The sequence below is a fragment of the Pogoniulus pusillus genome, chromosome 24 (genome assembly GCF_015220805.1).
Source record: "Pogoniulus pusillus isolate bPogPus1 chromosome 24, bPogPus1.pri, whole genome shotgun sequence".
In the NCBI taxonomy this organism is placed as follows: Eukaryota; Metazoa; Chordata; class Aves; order Piciformes; family Lybiidae; genus Pogoniulus; species Pogoniulus pusillus.
In genome coordinates this window covers 11,000,500-11,023,272 of record NC_087287.1, presented here as the reverse complement: position 1 = coordinate 11,023,272, position 22,773 = coordinate 11,000,500, and the positions used below count along the sequence as shown (strand labels likewise).

The 22,773-nt window shown below is 42.5% G+C and overlaps 1 protein-coding gene across 4 annotated transcripts; it reads right to left on the bottom strand.

The window, feature by feature from the left end:
• Nucleotides 1-1,095: 1,095 nt before the first annotated feature.
• Nucleotides 1,096-22,569, bottom strand: SAAL1 (serum amyloid A like 1). Of its 4 annotated transcripts, none has more exons than XR_010306722.1 (14): nucleotides 22,412-22,569; nucleotides 22,040-22,153; nucleotides 21,087-21,170; nucleotides 20,112-20,191; nucleotides 19,672-19,731; nucleotides 19,305-19,420; nucleotides 18,991-19,174; nucleotides 18,656-18,738; nucleotides 18,337-18,525; nucleotides 17,233-17,429; nucleotides 16,639-16,731; nucleotides 16,048-16,144; nucleotides 11,750-12,406; nucleotides 1,096-1,230 (listed from the first exon to the last, which is right to left on the bottom strand). XR_010306722.1 is itself a non-coding variant. In XM_064163580.1 (13 exons), the coding sequence occupies exons 1-12, from the start codon at nucleotides 22,526-22,528 to the stop codon at nucleotides 16,052-16,054; spliced, it is 1,410 nt and encodes a 469-aa protein (XP_064019650.1). In that variant the 5' UTR covers nucleotides 22,529-22,569; the 3' UTR covers nucleotides 10,909-12,406; nucleotides 16,048-16,051. The 4 variants fall into 4 exon arrangements, 2 of the variants coding, with proteins under 2 accessions (XP_064019650.1, XP_064019649.1); XR_010306723.1 differs by having other exon boundaries at nucleotides 12,159-12,406; XM_064163580.1 differs by lacking the exon at nucleotides 1,096-1,230 and having other exon boundaries at nucleotides 10,909-12,406.
• Nucleotides 22,570-22,773: the final 204 nt, after the last annotated feature.

Genomic DNA, 22,773 nt, shown 5'->3' with positions numbered 1-22,773 from the left:
CATTTGTTGCTGTAAAAATAAGTGGGAGCATAGTGCTTCATTGTTCAGAAGCTCAATCTCACACAGAAAGCATAACTACATTTATTTTCTGTACAGATCTAGACACGTGTTTCTGTTTTAGAAATGATCATGTTTTTTAGACTCAAACCCAGTCCTCACTGCCTTCTCTCAGGTCAGAGAGATAAGGGGATTTGTGGCCTACAGCAGGAGAAACAAAGTGTTCCTAAGGAATGTAATCTCTTGGAGACATTTAGGGATGGAGGAGAGGAGAGATTGGTTATTTTGTGTCGGGCACAGGGATGTCCAAAACCAGAGATACTGATCCTTCACTACGTTCCTTACAAGTCTGCCTCTCAAAGAAATGCTCAAAATCAGCAACAACTAGTTTTAGCCTCATTTACTCAAGTGTTTGGAAAACCTCCAGTATTTCTCTTTACATGTCTTTCAATACTGAAACCTGGGCTCCAGCTGGATCTCTTAGCCACCGGTGCAACACAATGCATAAATTATACTGATGAAGCTAATATTAGGGTAACCTAACCAGGACAGACATAGTCATACTTGAACCCACATCTCCAACCGTGCCCATGTCTTCCATCTCCCTAGAAGACACTGAACTTCGAACAGCCCTGGTCCTATGAGGATTAAGGGTGACCAGCTTCTGCCCTCCAGGCACAGCACAAAGCTGAAAGAGCACGGTAAGCAATGACATAGCTGGAAAAGCCAGTCTGGTCCAGTTTGCTCATGGGATATATTTCATGACCAGATGTTTCAGTTTTCCCTTCATAAAGGAAGTGCAGTATTGATTCACTATATGACTTAGCTCTACAACAGACATTTCACTTCCTTCTTGTTGAACAGATCTCCCCATCAAACAGGCTGACTCAAAAAGCAAACAATTTGTAGGATCTTTACCCAGAATCTTAAGCAGATGAGAGCCTGATATTAATCATGAATCTGTAAACATGGGCACAATCAAGTATTTATGATAGAATATGACTAATCTGAGAGTTTTCTCTAGCTCAGATGCAGTAATAATAACAACTAACACATAATTTTGTACATGATTTTTAATTACTCACTAGGTAACTGTAGAAGCTCTTCCATTGAAGATGAGCATCTCTGATCTAGAAATCTGGGCTCAGGCTGGGTTCCCATTACTTCACAGTATCAGCCAAGCTGAAATTCCCATATTTTCTGTCAAAATGTTGTGCTCATCCTTGATAAAATCTGAAAGAAAACCAAAGACAAAATTCTCACTCACATTTCCTCAGGCATCAGAAGGCAGCTGACAGTGACCTGAAGACAGGTCACTTCAACTGTGAATGAAGGATTGTTTATGTTTTTTGCTTTAACTCAGATCTGCTTTTCCTTCTCCTTCAAAGACTATAAGCTTTCACAAGATGCCTTGGAGAAAGACAGTTTATTCTTGATGCACACATAAAGATTATCCTAGTATTATAGGGGCATGGACAGTCTGCCTTACAACCCAGACCTATAGGTATGCTCAAAGAAGAGGCAGTCACCCAAGAAATTCTGAAAAGCCACTTTGGAGTCGAAGAGAAGAGAGAGAAGAGAGAGAAGAGAGAGAAGAGAGAGAAGAGAGAGAAGAGAGAGAAGAGAGAGAAGAGAGAGAAGAGAGAGAAGAGAGAGAAGAGAGAGAAGAGAGAGAAGAGAGAGAAGAGAGAGAAGAGAGAGAAGAGAGAGAAGAGAGAGAAGAGAGAGAAGAGAGAGAAGAGAGAGAAGAGAGAGAAGAGAGAGAAGAGAGAGAAGAGAGAGAAGAGAGAGAAGAGAGAGAAGAGAGAGAAGAGAAGCAATGGTTTGGTTAGCATTGACAGGTACCTGAAGCCCACCAGGGCAAGACACAAGACATTCCAAGGGACCACACTAAGTCACAAGATGATGAAGCTGATCTCAGCAGAAGCCCATAAGCTTCACAGCACACAAGAGCCATGGAGGGGATATAAGCTGAGCTCCCAGCTATGCCATGTTAAGAGCACTTCCTACCTCTAAGGCCCAGCTCTGATAAACAGACAAGAGTGTCGCTGCCTCTCATCCTCACTTTGTCATTTCCAATTTGAGCAGGAGCTTTTTGGGGCACTGGTCATCCCACTCCTCATAGCTAACACCGTGGTCAGCTTGGCCTACAACTGCTGATACAATGCAAACAGTACAGCAGCAGCCAAGGAAATCTAATCTAATATAAAATTAATTAGTTATGAAAAAAAGATAACCAGGGTGCCCTGAATTTTGGGGACCAGATTAATGCTGATTCAATGGTTTCACAAGAAATGCTTGTTCACCACAGCCAATGCCCTGTAGTCTGAAAGAGCAGAACCACAAAGCATGAACTGACTCAATTACAGCCTGGTTTCACTGGGTGCTCACTGGAGCCTGCTTTCTTTCTCTCCATGCAGGATTTCCAGCTCCTGTGAATCTGCAAATGGTTTTGTAGAAGAACTATTTCAAAGGTTTCATGCAAAAGCTGAACTGTCACAGTTTTAGGGTTTCAGGGTTTCTGTCACAAGCACAACTCCTTTAGGTTTTCACAGACAGCAGGACAACTCTGCCTTCTCCCAAAAGCTGGTAACATACCCTATCATTTAAGAACAGAGGCTTGGATCCCACATCACAGACAATTGCACAACAAAACTACAAGCAATAAGATATGGAATGCAATGCAAACAGGACAGCAACATACACGGGTGCTATTCAGCTCATCCTGAGTAGCAAAAGAAGGAGGACTGAGGCAGAATAAGGCCAAAGGTTTTCAGTGGGAAATCAGAAGTCTGCACAGACCCTGAGGTGGGAAGGAGCAGTAAAGGACAAAGACAGCCTGGGACATTACACCATAGAGAAACAAGTCTCTTCTTAGCTCATGAGAGTTAAGGCAATACAGTGATTGATTTTTCGTAAAGCCCACAGGAGGTTTCTCACATGCAGCCTCTCATCAAAGCCCTCCAGACAGATAATCAGTACCTAAGGATGAAGTACAAGTCTGGGCCTGCTCAAAAGCAGGTCAAGCCGATCACACATTCTGCAAGACAGTGCTTTGCCACGTCTGGATACTACTAAACCTGTGTCACTGGCACAGAGCAACTGTGAAAGCAGCCACCATGAAGGCTGTAAGAGCTGGCTTTCAGCTGCAGCATTCACTTACAAATCCTCACTAAATTAATCTTTTCAGCAGCCTCCATACCCAAGGGCGGTGTCAGACTGAGAAATCCCATGTTTTCTGGCCCCTTTGCTAGACTAGCTATAAGACCATCAAGTGGTTCCAGAATAGGCCATGATCCCATTCCTGCTTCCCAGCAGCTGACTCTTCTTTAGTTCTTTGGAGGGCTTCAAGTTTTGCTTTTCAAAGCAGGAGCACAACAGAGTTTGAAAGCAGGCAATGGTGCTGGCACTTGTGGGTACACATTTATAGATACATGCTCTGGAAATCTTTTAGGCTGAGAAGTATTAAAAACAGTCACACTTCCAGATCATCTCCCTAGAGAGCCACACAGTAAAGGGACTCCCTTTTCATTGCCTGTGAAACAAGACAACCTAAACCTTCTGCTCTATGTCTTCTCTTCTTCTCACTCTTAGAAAGTTTGCTTGCCATGGGTCACAGGTCAAATGTGTAAAAACTCAACTAAACTGGCACATATTTCCAGCACAGCACAAGTCTTAGATCCACCAGGAAGGTGGTCTGGGAGGGAGAGGAGGAGGAGGAGACAGAAATTAAGAAAAATCAATGTAATACAGGGGCTCCCAAGTGGTCCAGTGCTGGGGGAGACACAAAGGCAGAAGGTGATTTTGTTCAACTGGCAACAACTGACGAGGCAAGAGCCATGAGGAGGCAGATTGGGAATGATCTGCAGGGATATGAATTTTCTGCTGAAAGATAAGATTATCTTCCTGAACACAGCAAGACTGAAAGACAGAATCAGTCAGTCAGTCCTAATCTCACTTGGATCAAGGTCACCAAGGTGAATTACTCCTTCTCCCCATGTGCTAGGAGAAAGTGCTCCAATCTCCAACAACGCAATTCCACAGCATCACTTCTGGGATATCAACCTTCTCGGCCACTCCCTGGACCTCATTTGGAGCAGCCATCTGCCTGTCCAACCAGGAGCATTTGTCTGAGGCACAGTGACCACATAGAGCTTTTCCAGAAAAAGGTATGAAGTGTTAAATCCCTGAGCAAAACAGGTTTAATACGACTTAATACTAAAGTCTGCTCTAATCATAATTACTTGCTCCAGAATAGACTATGGCAAATTCTAATCACAGCCCCTTGCCTTTCTGTTAATTAACTGCTGCAGACAAGTTATGCTTTTAAGAATCACATGGCACTTAGGTAAGCTCTATGGCAGCCGTGGTGAAGAGCCAAGATGAACGTCATGCAGCCCTTTGAAAGAGATTTGTTTCCAGTACAGGTTTTACAGATCTTCCTCATATTCTGTTTGTGGTTTATGGATGCCCTCATATGCTGATGCCTGAAAAACTGCTGCTCTGAATTTCAAATTTTATAAAGATGTATGAATTTGAAATCCCTGGCTTTCAACAAGGGAATTCTGCCACTTGCTCCTTTCTTCTGTGAATCACAGTTCTTTGAACAAGCACTTTCCAGAGCAATTCACCCAACCTTTCACCAGCGTGAGGCTGTATCATCTGCTGCACTCAGAGCAATCACTGAGAAATGTCTGGAAGCCTCAGTGCAATAACTCACCCACAGGGAAGGGGACCACATCCTCATGAGGGTGCTTTAGCAGTCAGCTAACTCTCCATACTGCTGAACAGTCGCTGAATAATAAAGCACTGGATTTGGAAGCAGGTAATAAAGCAACAAAAGGAAAAGGAGAATTTAAATCATGCCATTATTGAAAACATTTACAAGTGTCCTTTTCCAACGAAAATGGCAAGAACCAGTCAGGGAAATTACCCACTTGGTGTGATTCAGCCAGCTGTAGTATCAGTAGCCTTTAAGCAGGTTTATTCTGCAAAGCCAGAGATGCTATGTAAATCTGCTGGAGCAGATCTAGCCAACAGTCCATTCACTGCTTGTATATTTGCTTTGCACTGTTTAAAGAAACAATATTAGTCCTTTCACTCGAGGCAAGCAATAGTTTTCTCTTCACAGAGCTAAATAAAATTATGAGTGACATCCTGCTTGAGCAAACAACGTGTAGTTTTTCCTAACAAAACCTTGGCAAGCTTTTTACAAAAGGTTAGTTAGAGCCTGCTGGGGCAAGGGAGAAGCCATGTTCTACTTTCTGATTTTTTCTGGGGGTGGTGATACCATATTCACAGACAACAGGGAATATGGTGTCACAAATTTAATACTTCAGCTACATTTCAAACAACATTGTTGTCTGACTGGGAACCAAAGTTCTGAGAGAGCTCTTTGCTCCTACTATTCTAGAGTTAGTGGGTACAGAAGTGCCAATTATAACCACTTCTTTTTTTTTTTAACCTGGTCAGAGTAGGCTAAGTCACTTCATCTTATCAAGGTTACATAGCTGCACCACACCAGTCCTGGCCATCAGCCCCAAAGCCCTGGCAAGGGAAGAGGGGCTGGGAAACTGCTAAGAGCTGTGGCATCAAAGCTGCTACTGCTGTGAACTGCAGAGAGCTCAGAGGACAGGGTGCAAAATGCTTAACCTGAACATGAAGGAGAAAGCATGCAAAAAGAGGAGGACAGCAGCAATCTTAGCCACCAACTCTGAAAAAAAGGCACTCCTAGCATCTGGAGTAACATAACATCCAGAGCTAGGAATTACCAGCTCCAAGTAATTCTCCATCCTATAAGCAGTAAGTGTAGTTGGAGTGGACTCCATTCTTTGAGGAACCACCCTGTTAGCACTATTCCTAACTGTATTATCATTGCAATTGAAAAGCCTAAAGAATTATCTGGCTCTTTCACATCACAGGCAACCCAAAGAAAAACAGTCAAATGCATAAATAAGCCTGCTGATAGGAGAAGTGACTAAATGTTAACCTCAGCCTGTTGGCCTAATTAGTACAACAGCAGCATACTTTGCATTCAAAGTGAGGTGGAACAAGCTAACAAAGGAGAAAGCTTTGTACTTGCTAATGATATGAGTAAGCACAGCTCTGAAAGCGATTCTGCAGGCTTTGATCCACTCAGAAAAGAGAAGGAGAGCTCTTCAGGCACTTCTAACAACAGCTTCACCATGAGTGTGCATCGGCAAACAGCCTCCGCCGGAGTCACATTCAGTTGGAAAGTTTATCTGACACTAGATATGTCAAATATGAGAAGCAAAAAGACTGCATTCGATATACTTTACACACCTTAAGAGCCTTTGTTAACCACAGCCTCTTGGTCTAATTGGTATAACAGCAGGGTATTTTGCATCCAAAGTGAGGTGGAACAAGCTAACACAGAAGAAAGCAAGGGAAATCAACAAGATTCTCTTGTAGTGAGAATCAATTTCTTAGTCCAAGGACACTGAGGTACTGGAGCATGTCCAGAGAAGGGCAACAAAGCTAGTGAAGGGTCTGGAGAACAGGTCTGGTGAGGAGCAGCTGAGGTAACTGCGATTGTTTAGTCTGGAGGAAAGGAGGCTAAGGGGAGATCTCATTGCCCTCTACAACTCCCTGAAAGGAGGATGGAGTGAGGTGGGGTTAGTCTCTTCCCATGGCATCAAGTGATAGAACAAGAGGAAATGGCCTGAAATTGTGCCAGGGATGGTTTAGGTTGGATATAGGAACAATTTCTTTGCAGCACGAGTGGTCAGGCATTGGAACAGGCTTCCCAGGAAGCATCACCCCTAGAGGTGTTCAAGAAATGTGTGGACATGGCACATGGTACATGGTTTAATGGTTGTGGTGGTGTTGGGTTGATGACTGGACTCCATGTTCTTAGAGGACTTTTTCAACCCAAACAATTCTATGACTTTATGATCAAGATTCTAAAGTCCAAGCAATCACAGACAGTGGGACTGCCTCTTCCAGCCGGCTTTTGGTATCAGTTTCACCTCCTTGCTCTACTGTCAGCTTTTTTGAAACAGGATGTGACCAGAATTCTTGTTCCTAGACATTCTGTTAAGTTTCATCAATGTTTCAAAGTCAAATGAGACTCAAGAGCCATTCTCTGCAGATATCCCTCTATCTGCTGACATCACAGCAAAACAGACCACTGAGGACAGAGCAATGGGCATCAACACTGACCACTGGTTAGTGTGAAAAAAGGCAAATTAAATCACAGTTACTTTCTGCTGTAAGGACTGGAAAATAGCAAGCAATGTACACAACATCAATTCACAGCAGGAACTTTAAAGACATCAGTAACTGTAAAACATTCAGCCTTGGAGCTGAAAATGCATCATCATTTCCCAAGACTGACAAAAGCTGTTCATCTCATTGCGTTCTCATGACAGATGGTTTTTCTCCCCTCAGAGTTTCTTTTATCTTATTAGATTTTAGCTCCCATTATAGTTAGGGCAATTTTGCAATGGGGCAAAATTAATTAGTTTGCATCAAAGAAAAGCTCCTTGAAACATAGCACTAATGAGTTTCATCTGCCCGATTAGAAGGCTTTGCTTTTAGTAACACTTGGTGCAAAATTCTGTTTCAGAGCAATACAACGTCATAAGAATATCCAAGGCTAAATGCATTAGCTGAACAGTGACCAGGGTAATGGATAAAAGATGAGGATGGTAAGCTGTGAGCAAACTGAGTATTGACAGTGAGGAGCAAGTGAATCCAGAACAAGCTAGTGAAGGTTTAAGGAAGGTGTGTTTGAGCAAGTAGAACTTGGTACAATTTGCAACTGTGTATTTAGTGAATATTACAGCTCCCATCTGTTCACAATGCTTTTAGAAATTAAATGGAAAGGCACTAATTTTTAGCAAGAAAAGATGGGGAAAAGGTTTGTTCTGGGTAAGTCAAACTAATTTTTAGTGTCTGTCAAACTACTCGGACAAAATCATAGATTCATAGAACGCTTTGGGTTGGAGGGGACATTCAAGATCATCTTGTTCCAAGCTCCCTGCCGTGGGCAGGGATCAGATTTCTCAATACTTTACCCAACTCGGACTTGAATGCCTGCAGGGAGGGAGCACCCACAACCTCCCTGGGCAACCCGTTCCAGTGTCTCACCACCCTCACTGTAAGTGTGCTTGAAATCTTCCCTCTTCTTGCTCAAAGCTATTGGCCCTTGTCCTGTCACTACAAGCCCTTGTAAAATGTTCCTCCCCAGCACACTTCAGGCACTGGAAGGTTGCTCTAAGGTCTCCCTGGAGCCATACTTGCTGGTTTTAAAATCTGGTTTTACTCAAGAACAATTTGTCTTAAAATTAACATTGGTTTTGATTGGTGGAAGAACTGTTTCAGAGGACAAAGGTAGCTTCTGCTTTTAGTAATACTGTTTTTCACCTTGTGAACTTTCTCTTACCCTATTAGTGCAAACAATTAAGAAAGCTCAGTCTAGAATGGATTTTCTGATAGGTAGGTGCAAATTCCCCTGAAAAATCACATGGAGAAAGTAGTTATCAGGGATTGCTGGTCAGCTGGGCATAGCACATCATCAACAACACCTGCAGAGATACAGGCCATGATATTTGCAAACGAAAAACACATAAGCATGTGTAGTGGGGAACAAGGGAACTGCCTTTCCCATCATTACAACTCCTTCCATTAACCTCTACAGCACAACACACAATACTGAACATGAACACAGTTAGGAGAGGCAAGCCTAGGCTGTCATCAGGAGTGGCTCCATCTGGGAGAAGACAGAGAGTCCACACCTGGACAAGGATGTACTTTTACACCACACTCTCCATCTGCAGCCAAAGAAACCACTTCAGATTTGTGACTGTGCTCTCAAAACCAGACTGGCAGACACGTGTGCAACACAGCTGAACAGGCAGGCACTTCTGGCTGGTGGAAAATGTCTAATCCAGATCTGCTGCTGAATCACATCACCAAGGGGTCATAGGGTTTAAGTTGGTTAAATGCATTGGATAAGCTGAGAACTGAATTCAAGCCCCTTTGATCTCCTTCTTCTGTTTTGATAAGGTTTCAACTCAAACGTTACCACTTTTTTTGTCAAAATTATTTTGACCTGGAGCAGGCAACACTTTTGAACCCCTGATGCTTTGAAACCTTTTGCCAACCTCAGATAGGAACTTAAATTACAATCTTCCTCTGATGCCATGCACATACTGCGCCTGTGCATAATCTTTTCCCTGCTGGCCTTCTGCAACAGGTCAACAAGAAAACAGACTGTGCCTGTTATTCATGAGCTTTTTGTTATCTCTTGGAAGAAGCAAAAGGGCACAAAGCACATGTGGGAAGGGGAAAGCTTTGTTAACCTTAATTATGTTTGCTTCTTTTAAGCCCAGGTCAGCAGAAGGGTTGGTTGATGAAATCATGACAGCAGGAAGTGCGACCACATCACACTCTGTCACGTTCAGTGGGTTCTTCCAAAACACCACACTCAACCTTTACATGGTGGGCCAAAGATAAATTTATCAAACAGAGGGTACTGCAGAATCAGGAGCTCTTCTAACACTGTGGAGTGATGCTGTGATTATTTTCAACTCTCTTAAGGATGGGCTCCAGATCCATTGGTGAGAGTTACTGCAATAAAAGATCTGATTCTATTCCTGAAACTCATTGCTGAGAGCACTGCAAGTGGGAAGTGAGCAGGATGTGCTCCAAGATGCACTCCCACAGATGCTGCCCCAACACAGTGCTGGATGTTGTCAACAGCCACATGCTCAGGTGTCCAGAAAGGCTGAAAGAAGTTTGTTTCTTGGGTTACAACTGGCTGTTCTTGCTGGGTTTGTTCCTTCTACCCATAAACACATGTGCTGCCCAGAAATCAGCCTGGGCCACTCCAGCCCCGCTCCATAGCAATTCCAGACCAGTATCTTCTGCACCTATCTCCCACCTCCTTTTACAAGTTGCCAAAACCTCTCCAAGAGGAGGAAAAGGGAACGGACAAATTTTCCTATAATTTGGGTTTGGGACTTTCCCACTTGAACAGCTCACATTGTACAGTGCCAATACATTTAGGTTCCTCAAAGACTCTTGCTTGTCCCTGTGATTTTCCAGCTCCTAGGAAAATTCCCACATTTCTTTTCATTCCCCCATAAATGTCTTCCATCTAAAAAGCTCACAAAGCCAGAGCTCTTTCTTGCTCTTCCAGCACGTTTTCAGAATTCATTTTTCCCTTTCCCATTACTCCAGCCTTTTCTATCCACTACTTCTCCTCCTATTCAGCCACTCTAGAGGCCCCAACCCAAGTGACAAAGTGGAGTCGTTTTGCACTTTTGTTTACTCCCACTAAGCTGAAGTGTTTCTCTCACCTTTCTGCTTTCTCAACTTGGAAAATCACAATCTTCCCTAATCAGGCTTGCATAAAGTCAGAATGTCTTCCCATGGTTCCTGTGCCCAGACTTCCTACCTGCCTACAATGAGGAAACTCTCTGATGTTGAACCAAAGAGTTTGTGCACTACAGAGAATTTTTAATGAAAAATAGATCCTGGCTAATTGCAATTTGCTACACTAAAATACAACACTGTGACCATATTGCAGGGCAGGGTAAAAGTGTGCATATTATTTCCTGCATGCTTCAATATCCTCCTATTGACAGAAGATAGGAGGACTGGTCTACAGCTGGAGACCAGGAAATGATTTTTGTGATTTCATTAGAGTAACTGACAAAAGTGTTTTCTTTCTGTGCAAGGTTAACAGATGGCTTGTTAAAGTTACAACTTCTTTAAACAGAGCTGTCACCAAAAATGATGTGCATGACAACAAAAATAATATTGATACAAGCTCATTGCAAAATTAAAATGGAGTTTGCATAACCTAAAGCACAGAATAAATGACCACCACCATTGCAACACAGAGTATCAAGGTGCATTGGCTTTTCCAAGGGAAATGGGATGAAGGGATAGATGGGGGGAACTGTCGACAGCTTGGGACTTCAGTTGTTATCAGCACAAACATGCTGATGGTCACCATGGGTACCCCACATTGTAGGAAGAAACTACAGTGGATTCAAGACCATATTACATCCAGTGTTGGATTTTAATCCCAGCTGTAACAAAAGGAATTAATTCCACAGAACTTTTAATTATAAATAAATGTGTCATCATATAAAAATGCTGAAGTCAAATTCAAGATTGCAGATTTGTTCTCACAGTGACTGCAGTACAGACTCAGTAGACTTTTGCTCTCCTTGAGTAAAAAGCAGGCAGACAACAAGCAGACCTCTTTCCCTCCACACCTACCTAGTTATCAGAACCAGGAGTATGTTGCATCCTCCTGTGCTCACCTCGGACCAGTGTGCAACACAAACATCAACCCCACAGGACTCTGCTTTCAGATCTCACCTGCAGCAGGTTCAAGACCTGTGCATGGCATGGGCATGCAACACTTGAAACTGCCTCAGATTGTGATATGGCTCCCTGTGATGCCTCAGACAGCAAAAAGGAGGGGGCAATGCATGGTTGTATATGTGAATAGTAATGAAATTATTTTAAATCAAACAATACTAGTTTGCCCACCTGCTGTAGTTTTTAAGACCTCAGCTTCACCTTAAACCTGTCTCACTTCCAAAGAGCAGAAAAATTATAAAGGAGATTCAGCTTTGAAAACAGAAAACAATCAATATCATACCTTTTTTATGGGTAACTGCACAGTAGCTGTTCCAACTGACCAGATCTAAAATGCTAACATTGTCACTGAAAATGAATACTTTTCCCCTACAACATCACATTTACTCACTATTTTGCCATAATTCTCCAGGTCTTTTCCTGTTTTCTTTCTCCAGTATTCTTTCTTCATCTTCACAGCATCCTAACACTGTTATCTTTTCAAGCACTTTTTTGCATTAGCCTTTTTACTAATCTCTCAGTTTTCTGAGGGAGAGAGGAAGGAAAATAGATCAGAACACCAGTGGGCCATCTCTGGATGTCTTCATTTTCTTCACAATAACAACTCAGAAGCAAACATTTACTCTTACCAGTCTCAGAGATCAGCTTCTTGCATTATAAAAACAACTTTTTTTTCTAAAGTGGTAAATAATTGAATTGGGAGGGAGGGCGAACAAGAGGAGGAATAGGAGCAGTATTTCCCACTGTAAAACCTCTGCTGATAGCTGTTGGAAATAAATAACCTGGTTTGTTTTACCAACCTTGTGATGTCAGGTTCACTTAGCACACGCTTTGTCAGCTCAGGCTGAAGGGCTCATGACTGATGCACATGGCTGTGACTGGGGAGCAAACACACAGCTGCTTGCTGCTTTTATTTGCCTTCACATGAAGCATTTTCTAGAAGTTGAGAATATGAGAACATTGCAGCAGACTGGTCTTTGCCCCAGGTTTAGCAGGTTGTTTCTTTCTTGTTGGGTTTGCCAGGGCACATGAATTTCATCACCAACATCTAGGGAAAAAAAGATGAACAATAAGCATTAAAAAGGAGGAAAAATGGACATGTAGTTTTGAGGGGAAAAGAAATGCTAAGAAACTGCTGTGACCAAGAGATTCTGCTCTAGAAACAATAGCAAATTCTTGAGGGAAAACGGTAATGGAGATGCTGCTGCTTTTATAGCTCTTAGTAACAACCAAAACACAGCTAGTGGGAAAGAGCAGATTTTCAAAGCAAACAAAGCCACAGTAATAAATCCAGTATCTCTTCATACCAGTATAATAAAGATGGTAGACTTACAAATGATTGTATTTTTAACTTGGTTTTGTATTCAGCTTAGTTATAGCAAGAGGTCAATCCTTACAGAGAAATGACTAACTGTAGCAGTTACAAGGAAATATGAACTAAAAAAGTAGTGACAGAAAATGAGCATGGAGAAGCCTAAAAACAGACCTCCCAGCATATTAGATGTCATGGTTTAGTCTACCAGAAAGGACTGATTTTTGACATGAATATTGGGCATTAGGATATCAACAGCAGCAAGTCTTCTTCTACTGTCAAGGGAGCAGATGAAGCATTCTAACATCACTGTATTTTCCCTCATACATCAGATTTCTTTGGGTTTATGGTGCTTTGTCCCACTAGGAAAAAAGTTACTGTGGGATAAAGATGCCAAACGTACATAAAATGTGAGAATAATTTTAGCATCCTACTTTTATATGAAATTATTCCATGGATCTATGAAATCTAATTTAAAATAGGGCCTTCCAGTCTGATTTCCACATCTGTTTTCTACATGTTGTCATGACACAGTTGACATCCAGTACTGTCCAAGCAGGACTGTGCTCTGATTCCTTCACCTCAGTGCTTCAGACACCCAGTTTTGTCAGAGCTCTGCACACAGCAGTAACAAGTGCTTCTCGTTTCTCCCCAAAGGTAGATGTCATGGAGGTAAGCAGATCTTTGGAAGCAAGCTGCTTGTCTGCTTGTACAGATAGAGCTCCATTCTGAATCAACCAGCCTAGAGAGCTCTGGCTTGCCAGTCAGTGTCAAAGCATAACCAGGAAAGGGATCTGAACAAAAATCAGTATAAAAGCAAACACCTCCCTTGAAAAAAAAACACCACCCCAAAAGGACCAGACACATGATGTTCACGAAGCACAGGCTAAGGGAGACCCCTGCTGGCCACACGATGAAATGCATGCACCTCATTTCAAAACATGTCTAACACAGTTTCTCTTACATCTGAAGCCAAAACCATGCCACATTTACTTTGTTTTCAGTCTGGAACCAGTCTCCCACTCCTAAAGACAGTCCTGACCCACTTACACAGCATGGACTGCACAAGAGCAGCTGTTTGGTGGGAAACGGAGAGAATCGAGGTTCCATTTCACCATGTCTATCAAGGATAAAAATTCCCAGCACAGTGGAATCATCATTCTGCTGAAGCAAGGCTGATGGGCACATTTCTACAGCTTCCTCTGTTGCAGAAGAGAAGGGGGACAGGACCCAGCTGTTTTTGAACTTACTGAAACCAGCCATTTTTTCTACCACATGACAGACTTTAAGAATCATGCCACTTTGGCAATAACTTCTATCAGGGAGATTATGTATCTCATCTAATCATTGCCATTAGTGATACCACAATCAACAATTAATCAACCAGTACTAGATATCTGGGTATCAAAGAGAAGGAACAAAATAAACCAACAGATCTTGTCTCAGCTTTTTTGCACATTACATTAAACAACTACCCCACAATTTCAACGGCCACATCAAGTTTCAAGAGACACAAACCAGAAACAATTCCTAACTATGGTGGACTATCAAAAAATACTTATGACATACCTTGGCACAAACTTCAGCTCAGAAAAATGTTAACAACCAGGTGAAAGACACAAACTTCCAGACCATAAAAATGACTAACAAAGCAACAGAGTCCCAAAAAAGGACAACACATTTACAAGACACTGACATTATGAAGAGGTTCAATTTTCCTCTTAAAATTATGTACTTAACAGACACTTCCAGTGGCTCAAAAACACTGACACATAGAATGAAGGAAAACATACAGTTTGCTTTTTTAAAAAAGAAACTTTATTACAAATCTGTGATGTAAGAAAATACCCCCAAACTGTCAAAGTAGTATGTAAAATGCTGTCATCCTATTCACAGTTAGCAGTTTTCTCCAATAAACATTGCATACAAAACTGATAGAAACCATGGCAATTCTTTTTGGTGACATGAGTCAGATATTTCTAACTCTAAACCCTCTGCTGACAGCTAAGATGTTGCTGGCAGCTCAAGGGAATGATGAAAATTGCTCCATTGTTGAAAACTGGAAGTTTGGTTGAAAAGGCTATATACATATACACATACTGCATTTGATCACATGTTCAGGTAACCCAGGGCAAGCAAAAGATGAGCCCAGCACAATATTTAGTCTACAAAAAACTAGAAACCCAGGAAATTTGTCTACATGGTGTTAAGTTACTCACTATGCTCTGGTTCTCATTTTCTTTCACATCTCAAACTTAATATAAAGATCAATTGTTTTCACTCTCGTCTAAAGAACTCTGGAGCTGATGTGTTGTTATACTGTCTTTACAGAAGATGTCAGCTGCACTGGATCTAAAAATATAGTGGAGTTAAAATACAACGTCATTAAATGGGATTTTTTAGAAGACTGTAGGCTGACTTTACAGTAAGTGGCACTAATACCTTAAGTTACTCTGAAAAACCAAAGCTAGCATGGCACTCCTCATGTCATTCACAGATAATGCAGAAAACCCATGAATGAGGAAAGATCTGTCTGATACACAGTAAACTCCTAAAGTGAAGTATAGACTGTTTTAAAAGAGTAGAAAGTTTGCAAGTACACCACAAATGAAATTCAAATCTGTCCTACAACTCTCAACTCTGGATTAGTGGCTGCAATTTTGGAAGCTGCAGCACAGACTATACTCTAAAATCCTTCAAAATGCACAGGACCCAAACACCGCAACTCAGAGCTGCATTGCGGAAGAGGCTTCGATGTAGGATGGGTGAAGATTTTAAAGGAATAAAATGAAACCTTTCTGCCACAATACCTGCTCAAGGTACTGATATGATGTAGAAGAAAAAGAAATCCAAAACAACAACAACAAAACAACAACAAAGAAAGGGAAACAGCTCCAAACAACTCTGTGTGATTTAACTCTGGTTTTATCAGGTGGTTGAAGGTCCACAGGCAGAGGACATCTGGGATTTCCTATGTTAAATCCTCCTTTTCCCAACAGCAAATGTGAAGAAATCAGCATCATGTTACAAAACTACTCAGAGCATTTCAGTAACTTTGCTGTTCCAACTTAAGCTGAAAAGCACAGAATCAAGAGTAACTAAGAAAATGTAAATCAGCTGCAGAGGACTGAATGAACAGTTTCTCATCAACAAAGCAAACAGGGTGGAAGATGCAGAACTAAATATACAGCAATTTCCACCCCTGCAGACCAGATCAGTGCTGAGTTAATCAGGGCTACCTAGAACATTTCTTAAAAGCCACCTGTTGGTAAGGAGGTTGCTTCCTTCTCCTGCATTTACTGAAAACTTGATTTCTGAAACACAGCAACGGAACAGTCACAACTCTTCATTCCAATGAAGGAAAATATTTCATGTACATTCTTAGGTGTGAACCTTCAGGCTTGGGAAACGCTTCTCCAGATTGTCAGCCAGGGTCTGATCAGTCTCACGCAGAACTTCAAGGAAACTCTCCACCTGGAAAGAAATTGCACACACACACACACACGTGAAAATGGGACACAAAATCCGTATGCTTGGTATAGGGGGGTCTTTGTTTCTGAACCTTCCCACCAATGACAATCAGCAGTAGCCACATCCCATCTAAACCCACAATTGGGCTAAATTCTGAAACATTATCACCTTCCCCACACTGTTACCTTATAGTTTAAAATTACACAAATAAAAGCTCCCTATGGAAAATTTAGAGCAATTCTCTATAAAAACGGACAAATTTTCAGCTAGTCTCAACATGCAGCCAGCCAGCCATTTCAGCAGTTTGACACTTGTATCAGCTGACAACCGAAGCAAAACTCTGCCTGCAGCCAGAAGAGACACAGAGGGTAAGACTGCCTAGAATAGCACATAACCTGTGTGAACAGTTGTGCCTTGCTTCTGTAACTGATTCTGAAACGTTTTGCCATCCGAGTAGTAATTTCTAAAGGAGGTTAGAGACCTTTTCGTATACTCACTGATGCAAAATACAATGGTAAGAGGTTCTGAAATGCACAGGAACATGTCTGCTCATTTAAATGTCCCTGGTGTAGTCCTTCCAATGTATTCTCCTGGAAAATAAAAGAAATACTTCTTTTTTTTTTTTTTGGAAAAGCAAACTCAACTCTGTGCACAGAGTGTCTACAGTAAGTGGTCATTAAAATGGGTAGAACCACCAGAACTGCTGTTGTCAGAGTGCCAGGCACAGACACTGTAGTAAGGGGTGAAGGCTCACACACCCCAAGTCTCTTAATTCAAGCACTGCCATAATAAAAAAGCCAGCTAAGAAGCTCATAGGCTGATATTCTTTCCCCTCCTGAAATAAACTGGCTTTCACTTAGAAGAAATGGCAACATACACCCAGAGAATTCACCATGCAGAATCCTGGCCCTGGAGGCAGACAAGGCAGATAATCTGTGTCTCTGGCATGGAACACACATGTTGCTACTCATATTCTGATGGACTCTAATGAATTTCCACTATGCAACTTCACTTCCACAGAAAAATTTTACATTCATGTCTTTTTTTAGTTACTCATTCTGCAGGAAACCTTTTTTAAGAATTTGGTTTACCTTGGTCAGTTCTTGAAGCATATTGGAAAGTAATTCACAGCAAATATCCTTCAAAATTTTCAAATGGAAATCCTCCTCATTTGTATCAGTCCTTCCAGCCTCTTCTTCTTCAGATTCCTTTGAGTTATCAGCAGATCTCTTCCCACAGCCCTCCATGTATTGCAAGATACGAATCAAGCTCCCAATCAGAGGCATATCTAATAGAAAGTAGTGGAAACTTACTAAGGAAATGGAAGTTTAACACTGAAAAATTATCCCCATCCCTTCAAGGCATTAGAATTTTGAAACACACTGCAAGATTTTATACAAAAGTTACAGGAATGTGTATTCTGGCAGTGTTTTCTCACTCAAAGACTGTTTTAAGGAAGCAAGTGGAAATGTAGTAGGAAGCCCAAACTATCTTTTCTGCAACCTGTATCTATGAAAGGTATGTACCAGTGGAAAGGAGTATGAGAAGGAAAACGTTTCTAAAAGTAACTCAGGACAGACTATTATGGTCAGTTCACACCTAGATATTCCAACCTGGTAAATGAAACTGCCACAATCTTTCTCTGCTGTAGATGACCCTGTGAGAAAGATTTGTCATTCTAAGACTTGTCAATTAATTGAAAAGTAACAAGCTTTAAAGATGGATCTAAGTAAGTGCAGAATCTCCCTCCCACTAAGAAAACACTACCTCTTATTTTAGAACTGATGAACTCTAACATTTTCACTAATTTACCCAGTGGAGAAGACTGAATCTGTAGATTACAGGATCACAAGATATTAGGGGTTGGAAGGGACCCAAGGAGATCATCAAGTCCAACCCCCCTGCCGAAGCAGGACCACACAATCTAGCACAGATCACACAGGAACACCTCCAGACAGGCTTGATTCTCTTACTCTAATTCTTCAAAGACAACCAGTAACTGAACTTTGAGATAGCTGTGATTTTTAGAGTCACCACTACAGAGACTTGCTGCATTCAAACATGCAACTGAATTCTGTGTCCCGATCTCTAGTAAACAGCAATACATTAACCATCTTTCCTCCCACATACATAAAGGCAATGCCAAAGACAACCTTTTTCTAAATAAAAGATAGCAGAAAAAAATCACAACTTGCTTTTCCTCATCTTGGTGTATTCCTGTTCTGTCTGGGAAGCAAACATAGCAGACAGCACAGATAAAATAGAGGCCAACAGAGTCTTCTGCTCCTGCACAATGACTGGTGGATCATCCGGCTGGCAAAGTTCATGGCAAACGAGGTCATAAAGCAAACTCCAAGTCTCTTTTCCTCCATCAGGAGCCTGCACTTGAGAAAGAAAGAGAACCCACCAAGCCAGCAAATTTAATCCAGGTGCATGAATTACTATTTTCCCCATTGAGTGTCTGCTTCTAGAAGTTACTTGGTCCCACCACATGTAGCAATTCAAGTGTCTTACCAATAGCCTGAATTCCCTCATCCACCGTGGTGAGGAGCTGCAAAATATGCATATAAACATCAAGTCCCTCCGGGTTATCTGATCTACACAGAACAAACAGAAAAGAAATTATACACCTGATTGCTGTGTATTTTGGACACACAGAAGACTATCAGCAATCACAAGACATTATCTTTGCTAACAAAATGACTCATTTCAAAACTAAAACACAGGAAAATATATCCTAGTGACCTGTCAATCTATGCAAGTCCCACTGACATCAGGCTGTTCACTCGTAGCCCTTAACAAAGTTAGGAGTCTGCCCAGCCATGAAACTGAAAAGAAATCTCACATACCGGACTTGTTTGGCTGCTTCAAGTATACAAGGCACAATCTTAAAATCTGGAAGTTCTTCAGGGGAATCATCTACAGATGGTCCCACAGATCGACAGCTGCCATTTTTAATCCAGTTTAACATTAGCTCTTCATCTAAATCGAAGAGTTTGTCCACCACTTCACCCACTTTTACCAGCAATTCAACTGCACAAGAGAGAATGTACAAATTTCAACAAGGCTAAAAACAAAAAGCAAAACTTAGCTCACAAAAGGCTAACATATAAAAGGTCAGTAAAGAGCTATCACTAATTCCCATCTTGATTTGCCAACTCACCATTTGTAGAGCTGGACATGATAAAGCAGACACAGTCATACACAGAAGGGTTTTCTCGGATTCTCTCCACCCAGACATTGGCCACCTCAGGCTGGGAGAGGCAAGTTAACAACAACCTAGACAAGAATTGCCCATTTAACAAATTAGAAGCAAAATCGTTCATGTCAGCTGTACAACTCTAATTCCACAATACTGAGAATGATGTGAATGAAACAGGAATCTAGCTCATGGCAAATGGATTCCAGAACAGGATGGACCTTTTGGTCAGAATGAGAGGATAATACAATAGTGAGCTCACTTGTTGGTTCTCTTCCCAGAAACACAGTAGAACTATGCTAATGGTATATTAATTTCCAAGATGTCCTACCTGCTTGTTTCCAGAAGAGTTGGGGAGTCTGAATCGCACAAACGTTGCAGCAGCACTTGGCTTTAGGAAGCAAATGCAAGACAAAAGTTAATAAAGTCTATCTTTTTAAAAAAGTTCTAAGAAGCTCATTTCATAGCTGCAAACATTTTCTGAGATCAAAGCCAGCTTCTCCTGACCGTGCATTCATCTGCAGTGTTGCAAGAGTGGCAAAATTAGAAATTAAAGATTCAAGACTTTGATTGGTGATTAAGCCAGAAAGAGAGGTCTGCATCCTTTTTCTCCTTCACTCAACACTTCCCTCACAAATATGGTCAGTCAAAAAGGTGTGAACAAAGATAACACATTGCAGGTGATTTTAAATCCCTTCTGTAACATTCATTTCATAACTGTAAGTCCAGAAAAGTAGTACTGATGCATCTATAAAGCACATATATACTCACCCAAGATTCTCATCTTTACTGATGGACATGCATATGTCTTGGAAGCAGGCCATATTTCCTAATATTCCTACACAGATTTCCTGAAAAGTCAAAACACAGTATAATGAGGCAACTGTACTGCAGTTCATGGTTTTATTTCCACAGCCACAAGACAAATGCAGGAAAGGTTCAAAGACATTTGTCAGTTTGATTTCCAAGTTCTTATGACCCACTGTTTCAAGGCAGAGATACAGATTTTTTTCTCTCTGCCTTTATAAAATATAAATGTGATCAGGTACTGTTCAGATATGTAGGTGTTGAGGTGTTCCAGAAAAGCAAATATATCTTGAAATCCACTTGGGTTGCACATTCTACATAAACTCCAGGTAAATCTGACATCTCTGTTATTAAAGCAACAACAAGTCTAAGAACAACAAAATCACCATCTAATCTTGAGAAGAAAAGGAGAAGTGGGATCTTATCAACACCTATAAATATCTCAGGGGTGGATATGAAGATGAAGGTGATGGTCTCTCTTCAGAGGTGCCCAGTGATTTGACAAGCAACAGCAGGTACAAGCTAGAACACAAGAGGTTCCATCTCAACACGGTGAAAGCGACAGAGCGCTGGAGCAGGCTGCCCAAAGAGGCTGAGTCTCCTTCTCTGGAGATGTTCAAAACCTGCCTGAATGCGTTCCTGTGTGGCCTGCTCTAAGTGATCCTGCTTTGGCAGGTGGGACACAATGGTCTCTGGAGGCCCCTTCTAGCCCCTAACATTCTGTGATCTATCTATCACGGCTCCTTCCTCCTCACACTCTGTCCCTGTTCCTCCCACAGCAGAGTCCTCCATCAACTTCAGGAACCATTTTTTTTTTCTCCTTGTTCCCACAACATGTTCAAACGTGTAATGGATGGACAAGAGGTATACATGCAAATGCATGGACAGAGCTATCTAGTATTATTAATGTAAGATGACTTTTTGATGGTCCATACTTACAGTAAGACGAGGGCATTTTGACTTGGCAAAAATTCCCATGAATATATCAGGGGCATTGAATTCCTGAAGGAATAAAGCAACATCCTGTGGAGAAAGTGAATGGAAAAGTAAATGGACTTCCACAATTTCCAAATGAAAAATCAAACCTTTCCTCACAGCCCAAGGACTGGATCAAAGACATGTCAAACTCACTGCAAGAGATCAGTTAGTACCCACAACCCCTGCTTTCAGTGAGAGAAGATCAGCAAGCCCCTAAGGTGATTCAGAATGACAGTGATCTGCTATACAATGAACCAAAAAGTCACATTTAGTTTCTTTTGCTCTGCCTCAACAGAAGGTCAGAGACACTAAGCCAGAGTTCAGCAAATAATGTTTAGAGACAGTGACATCACCCAGACATACTACGGTTGTCAGGAATTACCATTAGCACTTGATCGGATCATACAAAAATCTCATTTTACCATATTAAACCACAAGATTAATTCTCTATTTTGAAGTAAAGGACACATAACAGCACTGCAGGATTCATCAAACACCAAGAGGGAAGGCCAGGCACATCACCTTGTCTCTCTTACGTTCACACACAGTTCTGCTTTCCATCCTCAGACAGCATCATGGAGCCCAGCAGCTAGGATGCAACAGAAAGGTGCTTCTGCAAACTAGTGCTGGGTTCTAGAGCTCATGAGGTACTTGCCCATCTTTAAAAGCAGCCTTCACAACGAGCCATCTTGATACCAGTTCCCCACTCCACTCCTGCCATGCCTAAAGATTCACAGCACACCGTGAGCCAAACCAGAGAACAACCAACACCATCAAAGTCAGAAAGCTGACCGAGCCCAATGTATTCTGTGCATTCTTCCACTTCCAGCAGGATTCTGACTGACGATACCGCGCTGAAGCCGTCCGTAGCTGTGAACCACCCTGAAGGCCTGACTCCAGCACATTGCTCCTACCTCATCCATCGACATGTCCCACACTTTGCAAATGTCATTCTCCATCTCTTCGTCCAGCTCCGTCTGGCTTCGCTCAGGGCTCCCGGCGGGCTCCGTCTTCTCGGGGCTGATCACCTGAGAGAAACGGAGGCGGGAGGTGCACACGAGAGCACGACGGCACGGGAGCTACGGCCGAGAAAACCGCGGCGAAACACTAGCAAGGGCTGACTACCGCTTCACTCACTGTTTCAACACAGCCACAGTTTAACCACGCACACACACCAGCGACTTGCAAACCGCTGTCTCCAGCGTCCCGCCCGGCCCAGGCCCCGGCCTCCCCGCAGCCCCGCTCCCGGGCCCACTGGCCTCTTCCCCGCGCCCCCCGGCTCGCACCTCGATGAGGCGGGTGAGGATGCTGAACAGCCAGTGCTTGCTGTACACTGTGTTCCCCACCGCGTCCCCCTCTTCCTCCTCCGCCTCGCTGGACGGCGGTGAGGGGTTCCGGTCCATCGCAGCCCGCCGCCGCCGCCACCACCACCACGGCGACAGAGAGCTGGCGGCGGCCAGAGCGGCAGGCGGGCGGCGCCCACAGCGCCCTCTGACGGATCGGGGAGGCTGACGCTCCCTGCAGGCGGTTGTGGGCTTTCAGAGCCCGCGCCGCCCTCTGCGGAAAGCCCCCGGAGTAGCCGAGGAAAAGAACGAGATCCCCTCCCCTTGGCAGCCCCCCGGTGGTGCCCTGGCATAGCATGCGGGCG